Below are 25,720 nucleotides of genomic sequence, written 5' to 3' on the forward strand. Positions count from 1 at the left end.
GTGCCCTGTCCTCCTCCTTCGCGATGGCCTCCTCTGCGCCCCGCTTTTGCCTCTTATCTGAGCGCTAGCCCTCGCCCTCGCCTCCTCCCATTTGTGCACCCACCCTCCTCCCTCCTGTCTCGTAGCGGCCGGCGTCGATTTCACTGTTTTTATATGTATACACACATTATATATAACATACATTTTATATGTAAATAATTATCTATAATTTAAAGATATATAAATTTAATCTAAATATATTTTATAAATTTAAATAATATTGGAAAAATCTGAACCAATCATTTATGTAATTTTTTTTTTTTTTTGACAAAATCTTGATTGAAAAATAGTTATAAATGACAAAGTACAAAATTTCGTAAAATTAAGATAATAAGTTGACAAAAAAAAAGTTTAAATGCCAAAGTAAAAAAAGGTCATAATTCGGATGACAAAATGTAATTAATCCTAAGTATCAATAAGTAATAGGAATTTAAAATTTTAATTTAATTCAGGGTGAAAGTTATAATATTTCCAAATAATACACATTACAATAAGAAGCCACCAAATGCATTAAATTCAAACAAATCCAACAATATATTACGGTAACCACCCCGCTCATACACTAACAAAACTTCACTCCACTACATTCCCGTTGCACACAAATCTTCATTCACTCAAAACCTCGGACAACCTATAATTTTTCTCCTTCTTTGTACTTAATCGATTTAATGGCACCGCCTACAAAATTCGCGGCGGAAGCAACACAGAACGACGATGCGGCCATAAAAAATTTGCAGCGGGAGATTCTTCCATCGAATAACTTGTGGATCGGTAATTTGTCACCAAATGTGACAGATTTTGAGTTAAAACATCTGTTTGCCCCTCATGGAGAAGTGATCGGCATTAATTTATTCCCTCTCTGTCGTTACGCCTTTGTGCATTTCAAGAAAATCGAGGGCGCGATCTTGGCGAGGCATGCTCTGCAAGGCTATGTTCTTCACGGGAAGCCTCTCGTGATTAATTTCGCTAAACCGGTTGGTGATTTATTCACTTTTTTAGTTTGTGATTTCTCTTCTTTTTTGGTTTAGTTTAATTACTGTTCTCGAATCCAGATGTTTGCTAAATTTATCCCGGCTCTACATTGTGTGTAAGCGATGTGGGTCGGGTGACTGCTATTAAGGGAAATATTAATTTTTATCGGGTTTGGCAAACCTAAATCAATTATATGATAAGTGTATCCTTGTCGTGTAATTAGTGTATAGTTAATTAGAAAAAACGATAAATTATATAATAAGTGTATAATACTTGCCCTGTAATTGATTTGATTAGATCTGATTTGAGTAAAAAAAATTTCAATTATTAAATTTTTAGTGGAACCCAATGCATGTATTTTCCAAAGGGGGTAATTATTTAAAAATTCTAAAGAAAATGAAATAAAAATTAATGAATTAAAGATTTTTTAGCTGAGTTGTCACTTCATGACTGGATTTAATTTTTTCTTTTTAAAGGAAAATGTTTTTATTGTGACGGCTCCCTTCTTTAATTTCTTTTCTTAAAACCTCCGATCTTGGCATCATTTTGAATTTTGAATTGAATATTATAAAGGCTCGATTGAATTTTTTTGTCCTATAATTAGAGGTGATTGGCGTTTTGGATTATCAAAAAGTGAAACTTATAATCCGATTTATTATCTTAGTAAATTTTATGATTTGCTAACACATTTTTGTCTAGAAATCTCCAAATTTGTCGAAAATTAGCACGTGCAAGTCGTGTGCTGGCATAAATTTGATGATATATTCATGACTTTCACATGTGATTTTTCAGCTACTTTTCAAATTTCTGAACAAAATGTGTCCTCGAATCATGAAATTTGCAAAATTAATGGACCAAAACTAGATATGGCAAAATGGACCAAACTGAAGGTGAGAATTATCTTACCACACTAAGTTGTGGTGTGGCATCTGCTTCTCTAAAAAGTGTCACAACCGGTGCAGTCGGACATCATTGTGATTGCATTATTGCAAAGGGTGGATTGCCTGTTTGTCTTGCTCGGTGTGTTGCTATAGGACAACGGATTGACGCTCGTATGAACTCTTCACAACTTCCAATAATTACTCCTTCAGATAGAGTTTTTTGCTTACATATTTTGGTAGAAAGTTTTAAATTTGTTCAAAATTAGCACGTGAAGATTGACAGAGTTGTAGGTTCATCTTTGAGATGAATGTGGCCACATTAATGCAACATTAATCATATATGCAACGTTCTCAACCTTGACAGAGTTGTAGGTTCATCTTTGAGATGAATGTGGCCACAAATTTGCTCCAAGAGAGCATACATTTTCGACTATCTTGTTGTTATTGAGAAATCAATACTTGATCAAGCTTGATTGGCATGGCATGGGCAAGATTGACTTGTATGCTATGGTAAGCACACAATTAGCCTATGTATGTATAATTCATATTCAGAAATGTGAATATGCACACAACCAGTCAATACACACATTTAAGGGTGGCAGATGAATCGAGCAGTTCACGAGTCGGCTCGATTTGGAGCTCAGTTCGAGCTTGAGTTTTTTGAGATTCTATTCATAAATTCGCGAGCCTTTTTACATATATATATTTTTTTAACTTCATATTCAATACTATATCAGTTTTATATCAAAATTAACCATATATTGTAATTAGTAAGTAATATCACATATTTTAAATTTAGCTAATGATAAAATATGATATTTTTATTGATATATTTAATCTCTAATAAGCTCAATTACAAGTTAATAAGTTCATTATTACTACTATACATTTTTTTTTATTTTTTATTAATTATTGATATTTTAAATGATATAAGAGTTTAAGAAAAATTAGAATTATATTTTTAAAAATAATTTAGGCTTGTCAATCTAACAATATAAATAAATATTATAAAATAATTTTTATTATAATTATATATATATAAAAATAAAAAGAAACTCAAGCTCGAGCTCAAAGTCAAAAGCTCGAGTTTGAGCAAAAATTTTTATCGAGCTTGATTCGTTTACACCCCTACACACATAATTTGAATCATCTCCACGCTATCTCAACCAATCCACTCGGTCGCCTCTCCTCTCAACACTCTTCATCGCCTCTTTTGTGTTCTCTTGAATTTAGTTCAAGCAAGAACGACAAAATTTTGTTTTCACTAATTCAAAGTGAAGATCGAACTAAGATTTCATTTATTTATTAACTATTTACATTATATATCTTAATTAAAACATAATTTATGTACCACATCATATGAAAATTCAAATTATTAGATAGGAGAATCTCATCAATATTTAATATCCTAACATTATATTTCATATTTCTTAAAAAGAATATCCTATTTCATATTAAATATATTCTTCTTTTATAAAAGTATGTATGTTACATAATTTAAAAGAAAAATCTTGGGAAAAATATTAATTAATAGATTATGAGGGATAATGTACTTTTTGTAAGAGAAGCATTTGCTCTATATGCGATTCTATTACACACACCACACACAGTGCCAGAATCATATTTTTACGTTTGTGTGTGCGCGCGCGCGGATATGTCTGTATCCATCGTTTCCTTGAAGTTTCCTAATGTCGCTGGCTATCCGTCTGATCATGTTGGATGTTATTTGTTTGATCCATTCGCGTGCGGAAAAGCTGTTTGATTCTCTGTTTCGAGATCTAATCTAAAAGGGTAACTGAAAAATGCAAAAGAGGAAATTTTTACGTGTAAGCACAATTCTGTGGTTAATCTTTGTGGGGTTTGTATTCCCTTATATTGAATTGCCCCTTTTTGTTTTAAAAAAGAATTCTCAGTGTGCATGCCATTATATTTTATGTTAATCATGTATTGATGCTCTGCTTTACGTTTTAAATTTGATGGATATTTTCCTATTGTTTTTAAGCTTTCTAGGTTATACGTTTAGTCTCCTTTATCTTGGCTGATTGAATGGTCGGACTTTTGTTTAGCTTCTTTCGTTGTGTTCTGGAGTTCTGTTCATGTCTTGTTCTAGGACAGGAGTTGCAGAGTGTTGGTTATTTTTGCCTTTATCTCTCATATATATTTATATTTATTGGAAGCCGAATTTGGTATGCATAGTTATAGTTACCTTGTAATCTTTGCTCGTTTAGGGTTTAAATCAAATACCATTTTGCCAGATTTGGGAGAAATAGACAACGTTTTCTGGAATTTGAGCAGATCCATTTTCAGGGTTTCCGTTCATTTTGAGCTTGCATTGAGCTCTTATGTTGCTAAAGGTTAAGTGGCAGCTAGAAGTAAAAGCATTTGTTCTTGAGCTCTTAAGGGAGATTTCGATTGATGGATAAGGAGAAGATTCACTATGGTACTGGGAGTTTACTACCTCCACCAGGGAGGTACTCTGCTTTCTCTCCACCCAATAGTAGTTATAACATGAAGTCAGAGCTATCAGGATCATCCAATTTGCCTCCAGTAGGGGCAGGCAGTTCATCAGAGCAGGGTCATTTTGGTCATGGGATGTCTGATTCTAGCCGATTTAGTCATGATATAAGCCAGATGCCTGACACTCCACCCAAGAATCTGGGCCACCGACGTGCTCATTCCGAGATTCTAACACTTCCGGATGATATTAGCTTTGATAGTGATCTAGGTGTTGTAGGTGGATTGGATGGACCTTCTTTTTCTGATGAGACTGAGGATGACCCGCTGTCAACGTATATTGATATGGATAAGTTCGATTCAACTACTGGACTTTCTGAATTCCAAGTGGGTGACTCATCTACTTTGGCAGCAAAGCAAGGTTCCTCGTCTACTCCTGCAATTGAATCATCCAACCCATCATCTGATAATGTGGCTACAGCTTCAAATGAGAAGCCAAGAATTAGGCATCAGCACAGCCAGTCCATGGATGGGTCTACGACTATCAAACCAGAGATGCTCATGTCAGGTTCAGAAGGTCCATCTCCAGCTGAGACTAAGAAAGCAATTTCTGCTGCTAAGCTTGCTGAGCTTGCCCTTATTGATCCAAAGCGTGCTAAGAGGTAAATGTTAATGCTACAATATGGTTGTGTTTCTATTACTGTTTTAGTTTCTTGGTCTTATTTTCTGTATTGATTATTTAATGGGGTTATGTGACTGAAATTTATAACAGTCAGACATGCATACATGCCTGGCCACTCACCATGCTGCTTTAGCACTTGCAGAAAGTGGCGTATATTCTATCTTTAGGATTTAACAAACTGTCTTACAAGAGAAAATGCATTATTCTCTCCTGAGACCATGAGTAATCTGGCTAAACAAGTTTTATATGCAGTATTGGAAAGTATGAAAGCTAAAGAGCACTTTAGGTTAAGTATTCGAGGAGTCAAAAAGCTCATGATACATTAATGCAAAGAATCTTAAAGGTCGGAAGAAAAAACATGACCATTATATAAAATTCAATTCTGCTTGTTTAAAAGTTCGAAAGTGTTGTACATGATCTCCCTTTTTAAATTAAACTGATAAAAGAGAAAAATAATTAAAAGTTCTAGTAACTGCTGAGCTGCCTCAGTTGTAGCTGAAATATGCAGAAGTCTTCCCATCTAAAAAGTACAGTTGTGGGTGCGTTTGGTCTTCTGTTCCGACCTTAATTTTGTGCTTTCTCTCGTGGACGTAGGCCATATGGCCTAACCATGTAAATCTTTGTCCTCTCGTTCACTTTTCTCACATCTAAAATTCTGACATGGTATCAGAGCTGGCTTCTAAAAAAATAAAAATAAAAGATTTCTGTCGGTCTTCTTTTCTGATCAACCTTCTTGCTTCTGATGGGCTAATTGCCCTTCTACTATTGATGGTGTTCTATACCTATCTATGGTAGAGAATCATAAATCAATGCTTCAAAGAATTGTAAAATCACAGTAATATCTAAGTGATTCTTGTGATATTTATATGATTTCATTTTGGGTTCCTCAATTTTCCATATTGACATATGTAATTCACCTATATAAATTGGTGAAGGTTTTATCCTCAAATCAAGAGAGAATAACATATTTTAACCCTCGTGGACGTAGGCCATATGGCTGAACCATGTAAATCCCATCCTCTCGTTCTCTCTTCGCATATCTAGAATTCTGACATGGTATCAGAGCTGGCATCTTAAAAAAAAAAAATAAAAGATTTCTGTTGGTCTCCTTTTCTGATCAACCTTCTTGCTCCTGATGGACTAATTGCCCTTCTACTATTGATGGTGTTCTACACATAAACTGTTTGTCGGTCTCCTTTTTTGATCGACCTTGTTGCTTTTGATGGGCTAAGTGCCCTTCAAACTGGTGTTTTGCACCTAAAACTTGTTGTATTAGACTACTTGGATGTGTATCCATGGGATCCCCTAGCTAGCCTAAGTGCAGAAATTTCTATTCAAGAGTGCGTGTGACGTCGGCTTGACCTCCAGTCACTTCCTCCAGCGTCGCACTGACATCTGCAATCAAAGACCTCAGGAAAAGTTTGACCTCTATTGTTCAAGTTGAACATTCCAATGAAGATCTCTGTGTTCAACTTAAACTTGAGGGGGACTGTTGAGAATCATTAATTGAATCTTCAAATAATTGCAAATTCGCAACAGAATCACTATAATATCTAAGTGATTCTTGTGATATTTATATGATTTGATTTTGGGGAGATTTCCTCCATTCTCCATAATCGACATATGTAATTCCCCTATTTACATAGGTGAAGGTTATATCCTCAAATTAAGACAATTTAGCTATTTGGGCACTTGTTTCATGGACGTAGGCCATATGGCTCAACCACGTAAGTGTTCGTCCTCTGTTTGTGTTCTCATATCTAAAATTCTGACAACTATCTGTTTTTCCACTTACTCAAATAGAGACTATATTTTTGGGAGTGAAAACGTATATTTCTTTTCCTCAGGCTGTTTCTTGTTCTTCTTGTAACAGGATTTGGGCAAATAGGCAGTCAGCGGCAAGGTCGAAGGAAAGGAAGATGAGGTATATCGCTGAGCTTGAAAGGAAACTCCAGAGTTTGCAAACAGAAGCAACGTCTTTATCTGCACAGTTTACCTTATTGCAGGTGACTTTAAGCATTTTTCCTTACTAATTACTAATTCGTGACTGAAGTTTACTTTCATAAACAATTGCACCCCCCCCCCCCCCCCCAATAGAGAGATGAAGGGAAAAAATATACTCACAGACTCAAAGGGCTGCACAAATGACTGCACTCCAAACTCTGAAGAGGAAAAAGGAATATGTATAAATAAAATGGGAAGGGTGAAAGCACGAAAGAACTATTGAAGAATTGTCATCTGAGTTTCAGGTCAATTGAGATTTTCCATACCTTAGGATCGCTGAACCCCTTGCACCAAGAAATAACTCGTCTGCACCCTGTGATAACTGTGGAAAACTTGTACTTTCCATACCCATATGACTTGGGCATTTAATGTTCTTGAGGTTCGAGAACCAAGAAAATGTGATGGAACCCAAAACGTACTGTCTTACTGCACAAGTATTTCCTTGGCTATGTAGAACATGACGTGTTTTTCTCTTTCTTCTTTTCCTTAATTTTGCTTTTCATTCATTCTTACTAAATCATTATGTTACATTTTGTCTTGCTTTCTACAAAAGAGGGACACCAATGGCCTTACATCTGAAAACAGTGAACTCAAACTGCAGTTGCAAACGATGGAACAGCAAGTGCAATTGCAAGTTGGTAAGCGTACATCATTAACTTTTGCAGGAAAATTTTGACCCATTCCTTTCTTGCCATCTTCACTCTATTTGGTCTCTAAAGCATATTTAAAATAACATTTTGCTGCCTCAAGCCAAGCTGTAACTCTTCGCTTTCAGTGACAAATCAGGAGAAGCAACCAGTGCCATTTGCTTAAAGAATAAGAATTGATGATAGTTTAGCTGTCACTTGGAGTATAATGATCATCTGACACATATAGGAATGAGATTAACATTGTAACAACTCAAATATGTGATTGATTTACAGTATGACCATTTGACTAAATATTTATGTTAAGAAGTTGCTGATTGACGTTGTTTACTCTGGAACACAGCTTTGAATGATTCACTGAAGGAAGAGATCCAGCATCTGAAGGTGCTGACTGGTCAAACCATTCCAAATGGTGGACCTATGATGAGCATCCCCACATCATATGGGTCTAACCAGCAATACTATCCCAACAATCACACTGTAAACACATTACTAACTGCTCAAAAACTACAGCAGCTCCAATTGCATTCTCAGAAGCAGCATCATCAGTTTCACCAGCATCATCTGCACCCATTTCAGCAGAAACAATTGCAGCAGCCGCAGTCAAAATCCTCAGTGCAGGAACAGGAACAGCAGCTGCAACAAACTGGAGATGTGAAGCTCAGAAGTTCGTTGCCATCTTCCATTTAAAGAGACCTTTCTCTTTGTACATCATCCAAGGATTAGAAATGGAAACAGGCATGTTTCTTCATTCTCGGAACTTTTGTGTATGTGCCGGAATGTTGGTGCCTGTCAGTAACTTTTCGATTATTCCGTTCAGGTACGTCTACATTATGCTTTTCTATGGGCATTCTAATTAAATTTTAGTTGATTATCCTTCAGTTTTGCTTGTGGATTACCGTCATTCAGCATCGATCAATTTTTTTTGTCGACCGTTATTATGTTTAGCAGTCAAACTGTTGCCCTTCTTCTGTTCTTGGATTCTCTCTCTCCAAATCCTATTTGATGCCTTGTGTAAAAGGTGCTTTTCCCACAGCCTATACTATTTTTAACAATGCTTCATACGGAAAGTGTAGAGTCCTTTTGTTGTTTGAGGTACTTAATGCTTAATTACTGCATTCCCTTTGAGAGTGTGATGCCTTGGATATCCTCTGAAATCTACTTATATTTTTTCCAGTTGGTACAGATGCCGATCATAAAGCAACTGTCCATGTCATCTGCGGGTTTGCTCTCCTTTGTATTTCCGCATGGTGCATGACGGATGGTACTTTTCTGGATTCCGGATCTTCTGTATAACTTTCTAATTACCAGGGTTCTGCTGCACACTGCAAAATATCTAACATGACCCTGATACTTCAGCTTGAATTAGGGAGGTAAGGCTGGATACCTGGGGAGAAGCCTAGCTTTAAGGATATATGTAGATATAGAGAGTTATATGCTACTTGGGATGCCTTTGGGATCATATGTATTATTTGAAATAAACCATGTAAATGAATGTCTAGGAATTCATTTTCTGTATTTGTTGGTTATTATGACTGAGCTCAAAGCTCAACTATATTACTTTCTTAATAATATATTTTGTGTTGGACGAAAAATAGATGCTTAAATCCTAATATTTACTGGAAATAAATAGCTAATCTTTGTCTACATGTAATTCTTTTTCCAAAATATAAATCATTTCATTTGGACTTTGTCGTCTGGAGGGCCACAAACTTCCTTTATTGATTGATCAACACCTTGGACCTTTGAGCACCGTAAGACCACGTTTAGGTTAGTTTATAAGTTTTTTGAAATATTGGAAGTGCTTAGTAATTTTACATTACATGAACTTATAATATCCAGAAATAGTAATTTTTTCTTCAAATATTGGGTATACTTATTATGAATTCGATTAGAAAATTATGATATAATGAAAAGCGAGGACATAAATTGTTTTATTCATTTGAGCATCATTGGACTCTTCTAATATTTAAAATATTATTTTAAACACTAAGTAATAGTCATTTCGTATTTTAAATTCTCTTTAAATTTGTTGTGTTTTTTTTATAACCAAAGAATTAAACACAACATGAGGTGTGTATTTAATTTGTAGTTTTTCAAACAATAAGGTAGTATTCGTAATTATGTAAAATTTCATGGGAGCTTGTTGTAATTTACCCAAGTAAATGAAGACAAGTTAATAATAAGATAAACATAGTAACTGAGAATAAAAATTAGAGAAAAATCATTTTAGAATAAGTTCCCACTATTCTCAAATTATGATTACATATGAACTTCATAATTTGTTATCTAGTATTGAAATTAATAAGTAATTTTGAGAACCATTTTTTTTTTCTTTTAAAGAAAAGAGGGAATTTAGAAATGTTTTCTTTATATTTCAAATTAATTAGGTGAGAAGTTAAAAAAATAATTTATTTCATAAAAAATATTGGGATAATATGTAAACTAAAAAAATACACAGTGGATAAAATTTACAATAGTATATATGTCGATGAGAAATTGAGAAGATTTTTTTATTTCTAGTGAATGTCACTTGTATTCTGGCGAGTGATTTGGCATAAACCCCTACCTATTTATTACAAAATATTAAACAAAAATTTACAAACTCAAACACCAAATAAAAAAGCTCAATAAATGTAGAATTACTGAAGAAATGATTGTTTATAATACTTAAGGATATTGTAATCTTTATCAGATGATATTTTTTTGAAGTATGGAACGAAACAAGTTTGAATTACAATGAAAATAGGGAATATTTTCAAACTTTCAAAATATAAAAAGGGAAATTCTTCATGAAATTTCTCATGGAGATTGACGCATTGTTAGAACTAGTCAAGGAATGGAAACAATGGGATCTTCTTATAGAAAAAGAGAAAAAGAAATGGATGCGAAGCTACAGCATCCGACAGAGGTTACCGTAAAATATGGTGAGACGATTACAATCTATCGAGGTCCATGGTAGAATACCAATAAAGGTGAAATGGATTGGATAAATTAATGAAAGAATAGAGTTCTTGAATTATGGAAAAAGAAATAGACTGGAGTGTAAGTATAAATAGTCTCTCATTTCTATATTAGTATGACATACAAATTAAGTATACCCAACTGTTAGTAAGTAATAAGAGTAGGTCTAAGTGTCAGTAATTGATAAGAGTGGTATATTGAAACATATAGCAATTACATTCAAACTCGATAAATTATTAACATCACAACTAGACCCTTGAAAATTATTAACATCACAAATAGACCCTTGAAAATTATTATCATCACAAATTGACTCTTGAAACAAGACCAAAAAAAAAAAAAAAGGAAAAGAAAAAGAAAAGAAAAGAAAGGGAAAGAAGACGAGAAAGAAATAAAAAGGAAAACAAAAGGTCAAATAACAAATGGCATATTAGGTGGAGTACAATACCACACCCAGGGCCAGACTCCTCAAAAAGATACAAAAATAAAAAAATACCATACCCAGATGCGCTGGCTGACCTGCGTTTTGGTAGTTTGCGTGATTTCTCTGTGGATTAAAGTACTAAAACAAGAAATTTTGCGTAAATATTTTTCACCACCTTTGTAATCACTCCTGTAGAAGGGATAGCTGCAGATTACAAAGGAAAGGAACAAGAATTTTTCATAAATATTTCCCACCAGTTTTTTCAAGAACTTTCCTCGTTTTGGTTGTTTCTTTTTTTTCCTGTATATAATTATTGGTTACTTGGTAAAAGTCATTCAGTAATCAAAGCCCTAATTCTCGAACTCCGCTTTTCTGCTGAATAAAGGTGAGTCTTTGGTTGTTGTTCTCTTATCTTTAGTTATTTCCTGGTATTTTTATTGTTCTTCTTCAATAATATCAATTTGTTCTCTACTTTTTTTTATTTTATTTTACTGAATTGTCTGCGGGGAGGAATTTATCTTTGATTATACCTTGCTGTTTTCTGTTGTATATATATAGAGTTAACAACTGAGGCTGGGTTTAACAGGTAAAAGAGTTTGATAACTCATTCGATCTTTGACTCATTTGTTGAAATGGATCGGATATTTCTGTTAGTATTTACAATTTGTTTGAGTTCTCAGTACTTCTCTATTGTAATGTTTGAATGATGCTTGGACTTGAATTTTCTTAATATTGGGTTGTTGAACTTGAAGATTAGGATCCTTTGATTTTCCATCTTTATTGTTACCCTTATGTAATATTATTGGACTGTTGGTTCTAAAGTCGAGAGGCATTCAGGGAAGAATTATGCTTCCATGTGATTTGAATTGACTCATGGGTAATCGTCTGATGGACGGACTCTGGCAATTTGGAGTTGCTTCATTGTTTGCTTTCCTTTTTTCGCAAGAAGTGGGCTGAGGTTGGGGGTAAACTCAACCCACATACATTTCACAACATGAAGATTCTAGGAGAATGTAAAATGATAGAAAGTCTCCTAGAATCATCAATCCATTGGGGCCTATAGATGGGAATAGGTAGCTCCGTTCTTAAAAGAAGTTTAATTTGACCAAAACAGTAAAATTGTTATTGTACGTTGTTACGACAGCTTGATTCTTTACTAATTAACCTTCATTCTTCCTGTCTCTTTGTGTTCTTCATAAATGTAGGTCTTAATGCTCTTTTCCTATTTGCTTAAAATAACTGATAAAGCTTATGAAAATAAAATTTTTCTGCTTGCTTTCAACATATTTCTCTTTAATGTAATAGTAACTTGATTTTAGCATGGCGGAGCTTGAGCAAAATCAGGAGTATGATTGGATTGAGAGAGTGAAATCAGAAGGCGCTGTTCCACTCCTTGAGCCAGATAATTGCCCAAAAGGTTGGGCTTCTCCTCCTGGAGATGTTTTCATGGTTAGAGGGCCAGAATATCTGAAAACAAAGGCGAAGATCCCAGGTGGTGATTATCTTCTGAAGCCACTAGGTTTTGACTGGCTTAGAGGACCAACAAAGATTTCAGAGCTGTTAAATAATCCTAAAAACCGTGTCAAGAGAGCACTTGAAGATGAGTGGTCAAAGGGTCATAAGCCGTTCGTTTGGGCTTTCAACTTACAAGTCCCAAGTAAAGACAACTACAGTGCTGTTGCTTATTTTGTTGCAGTGGAACCTAGCCTGGAGAATTCTTTGATAAATCAATTCCTAAAAGGAGATGATGGCTTCAGAAATTCAAGACTAAAATTGATAGCCAACATTGTAAAAGGTCCCTGGATTGTAAGAAAAGCAGTTGGCGAGCAGGCTATCTGCATAATTGGCCGCGCACTTACCTGCAAGTATTCTATGGGAGAAAACTTCATAGAAGTTGATATAGATATCGGTTCTTCAATGGTTGCAAATGCAATTGTTCATCTTGCATTTGGGTACTTAACAACACTTACTGTTGATTTAGCTTTTCTTATTGAGGGTCAAACTGAGTCGGAGCTGCCAGAACGAATCTTAGGAGCTGTAAGATTCTCTGAGCTTGATGCTACTTCAGCAAGGCAACTTGAGTTGGCCTCTGGAGGGAGTGATGGAGACTTACAGTCATCTTTGCCTACTAGATTTTGGAAGTCAATTGGGCAGGGATTTTCCCACCTTATTCATCCAGGTGCTCAAGAAAGTAGCTCCAACTCAAGTACATCATATCCCAAAGGGGCAGTTGATCATGACACAAGTAATGGAGATGTTATCAAGCCATAGGTATTACTCTTTAAACATTCAATTGAATTTTTTTACAATTCTTCATCTGTATTAGGTTGTTACACTTGTACATATGAGAAAGCATGATCTTTTTACAATTCTTCATCTGTATTAGGTTGTTACACTTGTACGTATGAGAAAGCATGAATCTTTTTACAATTCTTCATTGGTATTAGGTTGTTACACTTGTACATATGAGAAACCTTGACAATAGTGTCTCAAAGGGTGGTACCGCTCGAAGTAGCTTGGATGTTTTAATACGTGTGACTGCAAAAAGCTGCTATCTTAGCATGGGTTTCTCTTTCCACATACTCCTATCTTGGTATATTTTGCAAGTGAACTCTATGCTACTAACTTGGCTCATTTTTCTTGTAAGCCAATTTGCTCTTCGGGAATTGTGAATTTTGTGAGTTTCTACCGTGCTTTTTTGTTACGAGAAAGTCATTTTCCCAAATATTCTGAAATGATAGCATTCTAAATCAGTCCACGACTCGGCATCTTGTATCCAAATTTGGATTGGTTGGTTTGCATCAAAGCCGATGCTAGATTCGCTTTTTTCCCCTCATCTGCTTCCTTTCTTCTATTTCTATGGTGTTATCCTTCAAATACTTTCCATCTTCTTTTCCCTATGTGCTTGCTTCCTACATTTTCCGGCCTGCAGTTGCTGGATTGTATTTTTTATATTCATTACCTAAGGTTAAGCTTCAGTGTGAGATAGGCCTCAAATGTATAATTTCATTTTATAGGCTATGTTTTCATTGACAGAAGCACATTTTTCATGAGGATCCTCATCATTCTTCATAAGCCAGCATTCCTATATTCTCCAATTGACTGTGTAAAACCAGTGTGGTTGATAAATTTGAACCTTTGTGGCCTTGGTGGGGTATACACTCCGCTTTATGCCCACAACTTGGGGCTGACTCTCCTGCTTGAGAGAATCCATGAGTAACTAACAACACTGGTTTGGGGTCCATATCAGGATAAATGCTGAAAATCCATGCCTTTCTGGGACAAGAATCTTCCAAAAGGCCACGGCATCTATCAAACTACGTGTTTGTTGTGATCCTAGCCCCCGGAATATGAGGAAGCCTTGATAAAGGCATTGATTTGATATGAGAAACAATTTAGAGGTGGAAACAGATTAATTAGTGATAGAAAATGATCTTATCAACGATCCTTTCACTTGCTGATAAGGGACAGTTTAGTTTCTCTTGCCCTTCAGAATTCATGTTGTGCTAAATCAAGATATCTTCCATTCTTTCACTTGCTGGTGTACATACAGTTTAGTTTCTCTTGCCCTTGAGAAGTTACATTGTTCTAAATCAGGATATCTTCCTACTATTTGACAGCTTCTTTGCTGCTGCTCATGTATGTGTTGTTTCTGTGTTAGGTGAGCTTACATGCAACATCTTTGCTCTTTTGGAAACCTTTATATGGTGCTAACAGTACATTGTTTACATGCTTCTTGTTCCTCCTTAATTTGCAGTACCTGTTTTACCTTCTGTTGTTTGGTGGAACTTTCAAGTCCTTTTCAATTGTTTTTTGGCATATGAACCTTTATCATGTTTTGGCAGCTATGAATCTCCACACTATTTATGCTGACATTGGATATGATGCATCAATTCTCACAGAATCATCCCCTCAACTTGCTTTGCACTTCCGAAGTATTTCTTATTTCTATTCATTCCTATAAAGTGATTCCCATAAAGCGAAGAATTCATTGCTGAGGCTGTCGAATGGTTCCTGCGTCTCGCTTGGCCTCAATCTTTTACCATGTTTTCTCAGTGACAGAATTCTTTTACTTGTTAATGTAAAATTATGTACAGAATGTGTATTAGACAATAGCATAGTCATTCTGTATCCCCTTTGGCTGGGCAATTGCACTGAAATCAGATTAAATGTTATTATTGATTCTAAATTTTCCTTTCATTTCCTGCTTATCTCGTTGTTGCAAATGCTTGTTGGTTCATTGTGTAAGGGAATATAACTTTCACTCAAATGGATGTAGGTCCGATTTTCTTTACCAATGTATGGTGGGTAATCAGTACCTCCGGAAGCGACTTATGATCTTCTGGGGAATGTTTTGTCCATAGCAGTGACAGGAGTCAAAGCCATCAAATCTTTAATAACCGTATCAAACCCTTTTTATAACATGCCCCGCGGCGATGATCACAATCATAACCATCAATCTATAATACAAAGAAAATGTAACGTGTATTTTACTCTTGATGCTTGAAATCCTTTGTCTCATAAGGTACTTCCCAATGCTTGGTCTCTCTACTAAGCCATGGATTTGAAAACCTTGTTCACATAATCCTGGCCATCTGCTTAACATGCATCTCACACATGAAGGTGAAAATAAGTGGGGTGAAACCGTTGATTCGTCCGAAAGAAAGGTATTTATTCTTTTCTGGGCTGCACTCTTCTGTATTTAGGCTGAAAATATGATACAATATGAATTTCAAGAGAAACCTACAATATGAATTTCAAGAGAAGATAGGTGAAAATGTTTAATGAGCATTAAACAAATCAAAAGATGCATGGCTTGAGGTATAAGAAACGCTGCTTGATGCCATTGTTTGTCTTCTATGTTGTAACCAATAAGAAACCAGGAAAGTAAAGCAGATACCAAACCCTTGCTCAATAATTAGAGAAAATAAAAGTTGTTCCTGTAGTTAAGAAAATGGAAGGACGGGGCTTTTTAGAATGAAAAGTCCACTGAACATTTCATTCTGGACATCAGTTCATCACTCACTATTATACAGAATAAGAATTCGATAAAGGAAAATGGGCAGAGTCGCAACAAGAGGAGAGAAAAAGATCAAATGATCACCAAACAAGAAACCAAAAGGATTCTACAGCTCCTGGAAACAAACTCATCATATCCTCATCTAGTGGACAAGGTTTAGTTGGAGAAGTTCGATGACATGATATTCCAAGACAATCAATCTGTCTGCTCGATATGCCTATTATTATTCAGTTCGCTATCCTAAGTATCTAAATGTACGTTCAATAATAATCAACAACTTCAAACTAAGACGAGTATCTGCATAATACCCTTAGTAGAAACCAGTCAAATTCATTTAATCAAATATTAAATAAACTCAACTGAAGAACCATCCAAAAAGAACATCTCACTCCTTTCAAAATAACCCTTCAGAAAACATATGAAACAAGAAACTCATTCTCGGTATTACGTCTTCATTACATACCAATGGAAAAAGAATAAGATAACATAAAGAAGAGTCAACAAAAGAGAGATTGAAAAAACAAACAAATAGGAACTCAACAAAGATCACATATTCTTCTGAGTTCGTACAACAAGCTGTGCAAATACAAAATGCCCGTAACAGGAAATTACCCAGCTCAAAGGTAATCATTATTTTGCTTCTCATCAGATCTTAAATGTACTTTAGACGGCACAACCATAATTTCAGGCAGAACACAAACCTCTTGTCAAACTGAAACATTAATGCTGAAACAGTTCATCATTTAAGCGACAAAAAAACTTTTAAGAGATTCCATGAAGAGTATAGATTCAACCCCATAAACCAATTAGTGAGGGTAATCCACTACAAATTAATTAACGAATGAACAGAAGATAATATGCCAAAAATTAAAAATCCGCAAACAAAGACTTATATGCATCCATGAACTGAACGAACCGAAAATGTGAAAGAGAAAAAAGGCATAAATGTACACCAAATGAGATAGTTCTAGGAATTTCACAATCTTCAGGAATTCAATACAGAAGGAGAATGCAGCTGCATAGTAAAAGCTTGAAACAAAAGCTTTCTGAACTCAATTTCATAGTTCGACCCTACAAAATCATAAACTAAAAGCAAAAACATCCAATATAAAATGTAAAGCAAATTAAGGCAAAATTTAGATCTAAGCATCACATCCATTTTAAGAAATTGAACTATCCCTCTATGGCCCCTATCCATTATTCTTTTCCTGAAAGGGTTATTATCTCTATCTACATCACACAATTTTCATATGAAGGAAAACCTTAGAATCCTAAATCGAAGATATAAGTCATAGTTTAATTGGACAATAATATTAGGTATACATCTAACAGAACAACTTTAAATAGTATCCGTTATTGAAAAGAATGATATTACCAGAATCTATATTTTTCCTGTTCCATAATCGGCAAAAAATATGCAGCTATTTGAATAGCTAGTTTCAGAGCATTATTCAGTCAATTGATCATACAACAAGCCCATACATGTGAATTTAAGCAAGAGTTATTACATCAGTTTGCATATACACAGTATCCGTATCTTCTATATATATTTCAATTATTAAAATCTCTTATTTAGTATGGTTCAAAAAAGTTAGCGATAGAGTTGAGTTTTTCCAAAGTCAATAAAGAGTAAAAGCACGACTATTTTCTATTCTATCATGTTCAGTTGCAAACATAACCTAAAGCATATGGATTTGACTTTTTCATTCTTTATTTAATATATTTCTATAAAAGAATAGAACATCAGATGCAACAAGATGGTTCATGTCTAAAAAAAGAGATTACGGAAAAGATCACCGGGAAAATCAATCAATCTTACCCACTTTCCACAGTTTGTCTTTGTTATGATACATAAATAGGTGAAAATATTTCCGGAAAAATCCACTCTGTTATTACGCAAGAGAGAACCTTGGTACAAGAGCACAAGGGCTGCTGCCTGTGAAGACTTGATCCAAGAGAAAGAGTGATGCACTTTGGAGCGTCCAAGGAGGCATGACAAAGAGCTCACTCGTAATCCTACATGCCATGACGCACCATAATTGCATATCACTAGGCAAATCAGCATGAATAATCACTGCCAATCAAATTCTGTCGAGAAGCTACACAAGATTGGAACCAACATCAGACAATGTACTCATCTGCAATGTTCTCCCGTTTCCAGAGGCGAGAAAACGCACAGATGGCAAGGAGGTATCTGTCACTGATTCAATCTCGAGGAAGTTAAAATTATATGCACCAGATTTCTTCAAACTAAAAATAAATACAAGAATTATCCAGCCTAACATAGAGATGGCCCAGTAATTGTTCATCCCATGTATCAAACCCCAGGCAACAGCATACCCAACAATAATTCCAGACAAATGACCAAGGAAACTTGCTTGTGGCACAATTATAGACGTGAAAATGAGCGATTCAAATGGTGCAAAACTGATAGGGAGCGACAAAAACCCAAAAAGCTCCAACTTCGAAGAGGGTTGCTTCGTCGACAATATAGTCATCCACCCAAAAACTACACAAGAGTACCCAACAGCAGTGACTCTCCGAAAATAATCTACCTTGAACTTTTGGATCAAAATGTGGTACATCCCCAGGACTAGCAACCCGGACAACACAACCAACAACAGTGTATAATGGAGATAATATTCTACTCCAAGACCTATATGCCCTAACTGCTCAATAACACCTAGGCTCCAAAGTGCACTCATATTGAAAACAAGATGAAGGATGCTAATATGTGAAAAGGCAGATGTGATTATCCTCCAATGATGGCCCTCCATCGCAGTTTCGTAACTCAAACCCACATGTGAATACCCAATGCTTTTCTTCTGAATATAGAACCAAATCAAACTGCAAACTCCTATTACACAACTTGTAGCTGGCTTTTCCCAAATCTCATAAAGCAACGGTTTCCCCATCTAGACCAATTGAACTGAACACAATAACTTCCCAAAAATTACAACTCTATATTATCCTATGCATATGCTCAAACAAGAAGGTCGAGGACCAAGTGTTTGATGAATTGATTATGAAGATCAACACAAACAAAAGTCAAGATTTACAAGCTCAGCCCCTGCTAGACCTGATACGAACACGTTACCTTGAAAATATAATAAAAGTCGAATCTAAAGCAGAACCCATATCCTTAAATATCAAACTCAGATTTAGCTTCGCCGGAAACCAAAGAATTAACCATCAAATTCTATGATTGAGGAAATAGCTCAATTCAGAGTCAACATCAACGAAGTGAGTTCGATGCTAGAGGATAATGCTAACAGATTCAGAAGGAAAAGCCATTCAACAACTACTCTGAGGGTCAAAGTGGGGGAAGATTTTAGGATGAATGCGAAGAGCAGTGGGTTCCCCGACAAAATAACAGGATCTATGTTGGAAGAACAGTATAGGGATATGTACATGCACATAGCCTTTAGGCTTCTTTTGGGATAAATTACTAATAAGAAATTGGGGGAAAAAAATGAAAATTGCACCTTGAAAGTTACATCCAATTATATAAATATTTTTTATTCTTCTAAAATTTTAGGTGTACTGTCTGAAACTATAACTACAATTGTAATTTATATTGATATCACATTAAGGACAACTTATATCAACACTTCTTACGATAAATTACATCGATACTTAGGAATGCATTATATAATTGGATTTAATATTAAAAATAAGAAAAATACAATTTTGGTCCATTAACTTAAGGGTGGTGGCACTTTTGGTCCAGGTTCATTCTAAAATAATATTTCAAAACAATATTTTATAAGAAAAATGATCATTAACGTCCAAATTGCCTAATTTCACCAAAATCTCTCACCCCCACACCCCAGTACGTGACTCCAAAAAATTGGGGGGTTTTAATTTTTCCGGCCAAATTAGCATACAATGGCCAATAAATTTCAGACAGGGTCAAGTGGCAAGGTGAGGTGTAAAAATGAAACATGTCACCTTTGTCACTTCAATTAGCAGGCCAAGTCAGCTTATTTTGGGGCGAAAATTGCACTCACGCCTCTCTCCTCTATAATTAATTACCCCAAAATGTGTTGCTCAAGAACACTAATTTCTTCTGTCAAGAGAAGATGGGTGAAAAGGTTGGACATTGGAATTAGAAGGTGGCATTGGCCAAGGTATTGAGATATCCATCGTGATTGGCTTCGTCCAATGCTATTGTGGGAAGAGAACAGTGTTGCATACTTCATGGATTTAGGGAAATTCGGGAAGGAGATGCTATTCGTGTAAAGATTATAACTTAAGGTTTATATTTCCTATCTTTTATTTGCCTCTGATGAACAAAACGTCCTAAAGTTGTAAATTTTTTCGTGGTTGAGGAGGGGTAGGTGTCGATTTTTTTATTGGGAAGACCCTCCAATTCTGACTCAACTAGGACCTTCGTTGACTCAACACTATTTGCATAGGCTATCAATGCTTGAGCAATTACAGATGGCCCACACAAACATGTCTGTTCACTCACAAGTAACATTGCAATCAAGATTGAACATAGGGTACCTCCCCCAATGACTGGTCTGGATTCATTCCATGTTTCTCAAGCAGACCAGTTCAACCAGTTTCCAAGACTATCATTAAGGATAATGGGCAAAAGTTTGTTGATCTCTCAAATTGGCCAAGGAGTCAACCATCTAAAGATCATAGGAAAAAATAGTACTGATTTCAGACTTTGGTTCTTTTGGTGTATCGTTGGACAAGGCTAAAAAATTAAGGTCAGCATATTGACTGTTTTTCTGAAATTAACGTGGATAGTTGTTTTAGACTTTTAGTACTTTAGTGTTCATTGCATATCCCTAAACACATATGGTGTATTCTATAAACACATTTTGGGAATTAATGCTCGTGCCCTTCTACATATTGAAGGGTCTTCCTAAAAAAATCAACACCCACCCCTCTACAACCACAAGAAAACTTACAATCTTAGGGATGTTTCATTCATCAGAGGCAAATAAAAGAAAGAAAAATAAACCTTACATTATAATCTTTACATGAATGGAATCGCTTTTATGGATTCACTTCAGTCCATTAAGTACGCAACACTACTCTCTTCCCACAATAGCATTCGACGAAGCCAGTCACGATGGATATCTCAATACCTTGGCCAATGTCACCTTCTAATTCCAATGTCCAACCTTTTCACCCGTCTGTTCTTGACAGAAGAAATTAGTGTTCTTCAGCAACCCGTCTTGGGGTAATTATAGAGGAGAGAAACGTGAGTGCAATTTCCCCCCTAAAATAAGTTGACTTGGTCTGCTAATTGAAGTGGCAAAGGTGACATGTTTCATTTCTACACGTCAGCTTGCCACTTGACCCTGTCTGAAATTTATTGGCCATTGTATGCTAATTTGGCCGGAAAAATTAAACCCCCCCCCCCCCAATTTTTTGGAGTCACGTGCTGGGGAGGTGAGGGATTTCAGTGAAATAGGGTAATCTGGACATTAGTTGCCACTTTTTACAAAGTCCTGTCATGAAACACTATTTTAAAATGGATTTGAACCAAAAGTACCATCTTCCCTAAGTTAATGAATCAAAATTATATTTTTTTTATTTATATATTAATTAAATAAAATAAAAAATACAATAGAATCTAAACAAAAAAGTTCAATCCACCTTACCCTTGGAAGGAATGAATATATAAATGTTTTATGTGGAGTATGTGACTCTTTACTGAGGACACAAGGCAATGAAAGAATCATGGGCTCCACCCCCACGATCCTATCCCTCCTTCACTCACTCACCTCTCCCCACTCTATATAAATCCCTCTCTTGCTCCTCTCTATATTCTCCTCACACTTTACACACATATACATACATAATACACACACCCATCTGTATCTATAACACAGTTTGACGCCGGTGCAATGGCTTATTACGGCGGTTCAAGCAACGGTCTGATCGTCAGCTTCGGCGAGATGCTGATCGACTTCGTGCCGACGGTCTCCGGCGTGTCTCTGGCGGAGGCGCCGGGATTCGTGAAGGCTCCCGGCGGCGCACCGGCTAACGTCGCCATAGCCGTGGCCAGGCTCGGCGGGAACGCTGCCTTCATCGGGAAGCTAGGCGACGACGAGTTCGGGCGCATGCTGGCCGGTATCCTGAAAGAGAACGGCGTCTCCACCGACGGCGTTACCTTCGACGGCGGGGCAAGAACGGCTCTGGCGTTCGTGACGCTACGCGCCGACGGGGAGCGGGAATTCATGTTCTACAGGAATCCTAGCGCCGATATGTTGCTTGCCCCACATGAGTTGAACTTCCACCTCATTAGATCAGTGAGTGCATTGCACCCTTCTCTACATTCGTGCACGGCCAGATGAATGTCAAATTCACAAAATTTAAAGTAAATTAACAAATCTTAAAATATAAGTTGGGAATTTTTAATTCACAATATAAATCTAACTAAAACAAATTAGATAAGTTGTGTGAATTACACTCAATTATGAAAAATGATCCATATAAAGACGGGAAATTTTAGCCGGACTGATTCGTTAAAATCTGAATTAATTTTATGACAAGTGTAATATACTTATCGTGTGATTGATATACAGTTAAAAAATATGACCAATCACATAGTAAATATATCACATTTATTTCGTGATTGATTTGGTTCGATTAAACCTGGTCCAGATTAAAATTTTCCTATAAACACTTATTAAAGAAGTATAGTATATATCAAGAGGAAACATTCTAACTCAAATTGGGTTTTGCCAAATTTGAATTAATTATATGACAAGTGTATTGCACTTGTCCTGTAATTGGAAGACATTTAAAAAATAATAATCAATTTCATTATAAATATATCATACATGCAACATTATTGATTTGTTCGGACAAACTTGATCTAGCTAACTTTCTTTTATATCAGAGCACCAACCATTGTGCCTTTTGACCTAATGCTTAAGGTAGAAAATTATCATACCCAAGAAAAGAAGAGTATGAATTTTTGTCAAAATATTTGATGGGGCAAAATTTAAGTGTTGCATAATTGATTATTAATTTTAAAGTAAAATGATTATGGTGTTTGTATTTACAATTTTATAATTAATTATATAAATACAAAATTTGTAGTGAAATTTCAATCATAGGTAAAGAAGTTGCGGTTAAATTAAAATATATATTTTAGTTATAATTTTGTAATTTGAAACAGATACACACCAATCATTCCTTCTTACGGCATGAGGATGACAATGTGGGTCATGTGTTTTTTAGAAAAGAGTACATTGCCTCCCTGATGAAAGGGATAATTTGCTTCTTTTTAAAAAATACTGAAGGGTAAAATAATATTTTATTTTTTACAGAGACTTATGTGAACATTTCAAATAATATAGAAAAGAAATTGTAATTTATCCCTGTAAAAAATGATAATTTGGTCGAAATTTAGAGCTCATGTAAGAAGAACATGTATCTACAGTTAATCCAAATCGATATGAAACTTTTGCTTCATAGGCTAAGGTATTCCACTATGGATCAATAAGCTTGATCGCGGAGCCATGTCGATCGGCACATTTCAAAGCGATGGAGGTGGCGAAGGACGCCGGCGCACTGCTGTCGTACGACCCAAACCTCCGGCTACCGCTTTGGCCGTCGGCGGAAGAGGCTCGAGAGCAGATATTGAGCATATGGGAGAAGGCAGATGTGATCAAAGTGAGCGATGAGGAGCTGCAATTCCTCACTCAGACCAACATTGTTGATGATGAATGTGCAATGTCTCTGTGGCACCATAATTTGAAGCTTCTTTTGGTCACTCTTGGAGATAGGGGCTGCAGATATTACACTAAGGTATGATTAATTAATTTTGCATTTTACTATATATTGGAATTTTGTATATTTAATTTTCTAGTAAAATTGATCGATAGCTACGAAAAAAAAATAGCATCCAAAAAATTAACAAGTAAAATTCTTACATGTCTCGGGAAAATTATTATTTAGTTCCATATCATAGGTCACGTATATTTTTAATTTATAATTTATAGAATTTTTAAAAATAGTCCCACAATTTTAAAAATTCTCACTTTCGATCCTTTGGTCCTTCCATCAGGAAAAATTGACCAAAAAAAATAGCATGCAAGTCATGTGGATACTTTTGTCCATTGTGAAAAGATAATAACGCGTGACTTGGCTGTTGGTTTTTTTTTTTTGTCAATTAATTTACTAGGAGAAGGTGGCAGGGGACTACAAATGAGCTTTTTGTAAGTTTTGAGAATATTTTTTAGAATCTCGTAAATAATAGGACTAAAAATATTCAAGACTAAAAACAAAAGAGAGACAGTGGGCTTCTTATTTAAAAGCTGAAAGAGGCAAATGGTGTTTTTGATTTTTGTTAAAGAGAGATTTTTCCCCATTATTACAGAACTTCAAAGGAGCAGTGGACACATATCAAGTAAAGACAGTGGACACAACCGGAGCAGGCGACTCCTTTGTGGGAGCCCTTCTGTGTAAAATCGTAGATGACCAATTCATAATCCAGGTATGTGTTAATTATATAACTGCATTAAAATTTCTAAACCCTCCCAACTTACTTACTATTTCTTAGTTGATAAATTTACACTTATACTATTTATTAAAAATGTGACATCGATAGGCAGTAACCAATTCCGATAACAAAATATTTATTGACAAAAGTACCCTTAAATGTACTTATTTGTTCATCTTGCATATATATTATTTTCTTCAAACAATTATTTATAATATCTTTGATTTCTTTCTTAATCAGACAAAAAAAGTATAATAAAGAGATTAAATTATACATACCACTGTCGAATATGCATAATTATTTTTTTCTTGATTCTATTATAATAAAAGAGTATATATATGTACTTAATATTTTTTTTCATAAATACATAATAGTGTTTTCCTTTTCCAAACTCCACACACTCATGGACTATTCTCGATTGCTCATCGAGTGTTCCCGACTGCTTGTAAGTATCTCTCTCTGTCTGTGTATATATATATATATATATGGTGTGTGCGTGTGTGCAGAAGGAAGAGAGATTGAAGCAAGTGCTTAGATATGCATGTGCATGTGGAGCTATCACCACCACTAAGAAGGGAGCAATTCCGGCACTCCCCACACACTCTCAAGTCCTCACTCTTCTGGATGGGCCTAAACGGACGAGACGCAGTTTTAGCTTCCGAAGCTGGTTTTCCTTTGTCTAGCGCGCTACATGCATAGCTGCTGCTGCTCCAACTATCTACTATAAATTACAATTACAAATCAAGTGAGATGTAATAATTCATGACATGTACAATGTGAATAATGGATGAGAGGAAGTTAATGTTGTTGCATTGTTAGAATTTGTGGCTCTATGACTTAATTCAACTTTTAATATATATATTTATAAGGTTTAATAATGTAGGGAAAAATACAATTTACTCTATTACCTCACAAGCCACGTTAATTGGTTGAAAATAATATCACGGCTGCGTTATAAATATTGGGCATCTTACCCCGAGGAAAGGCTGTATCTAGTATCAGACCAATGATTTGGAGACGGACTATCCATGAAACATATGACAAGGACCGCAGATCTAGTACTCACTCCAACTACACCTTAGGAATTCAGGACGTATTCTACTAGGAGACTTATCTAATGAGCACAATCCTTCGAGATCCCTATTGCACAAAATGAA

At 35.5% G+C, this 25,720-nt stretch overlaps 4 protein-coding genes and 1 long non-coding RNA gene across 8 annotated transcripts; 3 read left to right on the forward strand and 2 right to left on the reverse strand.

Moving 5' to 3' along the window:
• Positions 1 to 3: 3 nt before the first annotated feature.
• LOC148788828 (uncharacterized) lies at positions 4 to 7,618 on the reverse strand. The gene is made up of 3 exons (XR_016064916.1): positions 7,299 to 7,618; positions 7,153 to 7,190; positions 4 to 143 (listed from the first exon to the last, which is right to left on the reverse strand). It is a non-coding gene; the product is annotated as an uncharacterized LOC148788828 (long non-coding RNA).
• LOC105158742 (putative transcription factor PosF21) lies at positions 3,439 to 9,274 on the forward strand. The gene is made up of 6 exons (XM_011075580.3): positions 3,439 to 3,718; positions 4,148 to 5,008; positions 6,902 to 7,034; positions 7,586 to 7,670; positions 8,023 to 8,499; positions 8,857 to 9,274. The coding sequence occupies exons 2-5, from the start codon at positions 4,308 to 4,310 to the stop codon at positions 8,367 to 8,369; spliced, it is 1,266 nt and encodes a 421-aa protein (XP_011073882.1). The 5' UTR covers positions 3,439 to 3,718; positions 4,148 to 4,307; the 3' UTR covers positions 8,370 to 8,499; positions 8,857 to 9,274.
• Positions 9,275 to 11,064: 1,790 nt separating this feature from the next.
• On the forward strand, positions 11,065 to 15,256 carry LOC105158744 (protein ENHANCED DISEASE RESISTANCE 2-like). 4 transcript variants are annotated; one of them, XM_011075585.3, is made up of 3 exons: positions 11,065 to 11,452; positions 12,387 to 13,338; positions 14,970 to 15,256. In XM_011075585.3, exon 2 carries the CDS (start codon positions 12,388 to 12,390, stop codon positions 13,336 to 13,338), a length of 951 nt encoding a protein of 316 aa, XP_011073887.1. In that variant the 5' UTR covers positions 11,065 to 11,452; position 12,387; the 3' UTR covers positions 14,970 to 15,256. The 4 variants fall into 4 exon arrangements, with proteins under 4 accessions (XP_011073887.1, XP_011073886.1, XP_011073885.1 ...); XM_011075584.3 differs by having other exon boundaries at positions 11,066 to 11,452; positions 12,373 to 13,338; positions 14,913 to 15,256; XM_011075583.3 differs by having other exon boundaries at positions 11,066 to 11,452; positions 14,913 to 15,256.
• A 1,241-nt stretch (positions 15,257 to 16,497) lies between these two features.
• On the reverse strand, positions 16,498 to 19,517 carry LOC105158745 (RHOMBOID-like protein 13). The gene has a single exon (XM_020692454.2). It carries the CDS (start codon positions 19,000 to 19,002, stop codon positions 18,187 to 18,189), a length of 816 nt encoding a protein of 271 aa, XP_020548113.1. The 5' UTR covers positions 19,003 to 19,517; the 3' UTR covers positions 16,498 to 18,186.
• A 2,283-nt stretch (positions 19,518 to 21,800) lies between these two features.
• Positions 21,801 to 25,384, forward strand: LOC105158746 (fructokinase-2). The gene is made up of 4 exons (XM_011075588.3): positions 21,801 to 22,362; positions 23,537 to 23,869; positions 24,441 to 24,557; positions 25,070 to 25,384. Exons 1-4 carry the CDS (start codon positions 21,958 to 21,960, stop codon positions 25,244 to 25,246), a joined length of 1,032 nt encoding a protein of 343 aa, XP_011073890.3. The 5' UTR covers positions 21,801 to 21,957; the 3' UTR covers positions 25,247 to 25,384.
• The last annotated feature ends 336 nt before the right edge of the window (positions 25,385 to 25,720 follow it).

Source organism: Sesamum indicum, linkage group LG3 (assembly GCF_026168435.1).
Source record: "Sesamum indicum cultivar Baizhima isolate 11 linkage group LG3, ASM2616843v1, whole genome shotgun sequence".
Classification (NCBI taxonomy): Eukaryota; Viridiplantae; Streptophyta; class Magnoliopsida; order Lamiales; family Pedaliaceae; genus Sesamum; species Sesamum indicum.

What these genes read in the sequence shown, in the direction of transcription:
- LOC105158744 (XM_011075585.3), top strand. Translation starts at nt 12,388, where the DNA reads ATGGCGGAGCTTGAGCAAAATCAGGAGTATGATTGGATTGAGAGAGTG.
- LOC105158745 (XM_020692454.2), bottom strand. Translation starts at nt 19,002, where the DNA reads ATGGGGAAACCGTTGCTTTATGAGATTTGGGAAAAGCCAGCTACAAGT.
- LOC105158742 (XM_011075580.3), top strand. Translation starts at nt 4,308, where the DNA reads ATGGATAAGGAGAAGATTCACTATGGTACTGGGAGTTTACTACCTCCA. An exon ending in GATCCAAAGCGTGCTAAGAG is followed by an intron (nt 5,009 to 6,901) that starts GTAAATGTTAAT and finishes TTCTTGTAACAG; the next exon opens with GATTTGGGCAAATAGGCAGT. An exon ending in GCAAGTGCAATTGCAAGTTG is followed by an intron (nt 7,671 to 8,022) that starts GTAAGCGTACAT and finishes TCTGGAACACAG; the next exon opens with CTTTGAATGATTCACTGAAG.
- LOC105158746 (XM_011075588.3), top strand. Translation starts at nt 21,958, where the DNA reads ATGGCTTATTACGGCGGTTCAAGCAACGGTCTGATCGTCAGCTTCGGC. An exon ending in ACTTCCACCTCATTAGATCA is followed by an intron (nt 22,363 to 23,536) that starts GTGAGTGCATTG and finishes TTTGCTTCATAG; the next exon opens with GCTAAGGTATTCCACTATGG. An exon ending in ATGACCAATTCATAATCCAG is followed by an intron (nt 24,558 to 25,069) that starts GTATGTGTTAAT and finishes GCGTGTGTGCAG; the next exon opens with AAGGAAGAGAGATTGAAGCA.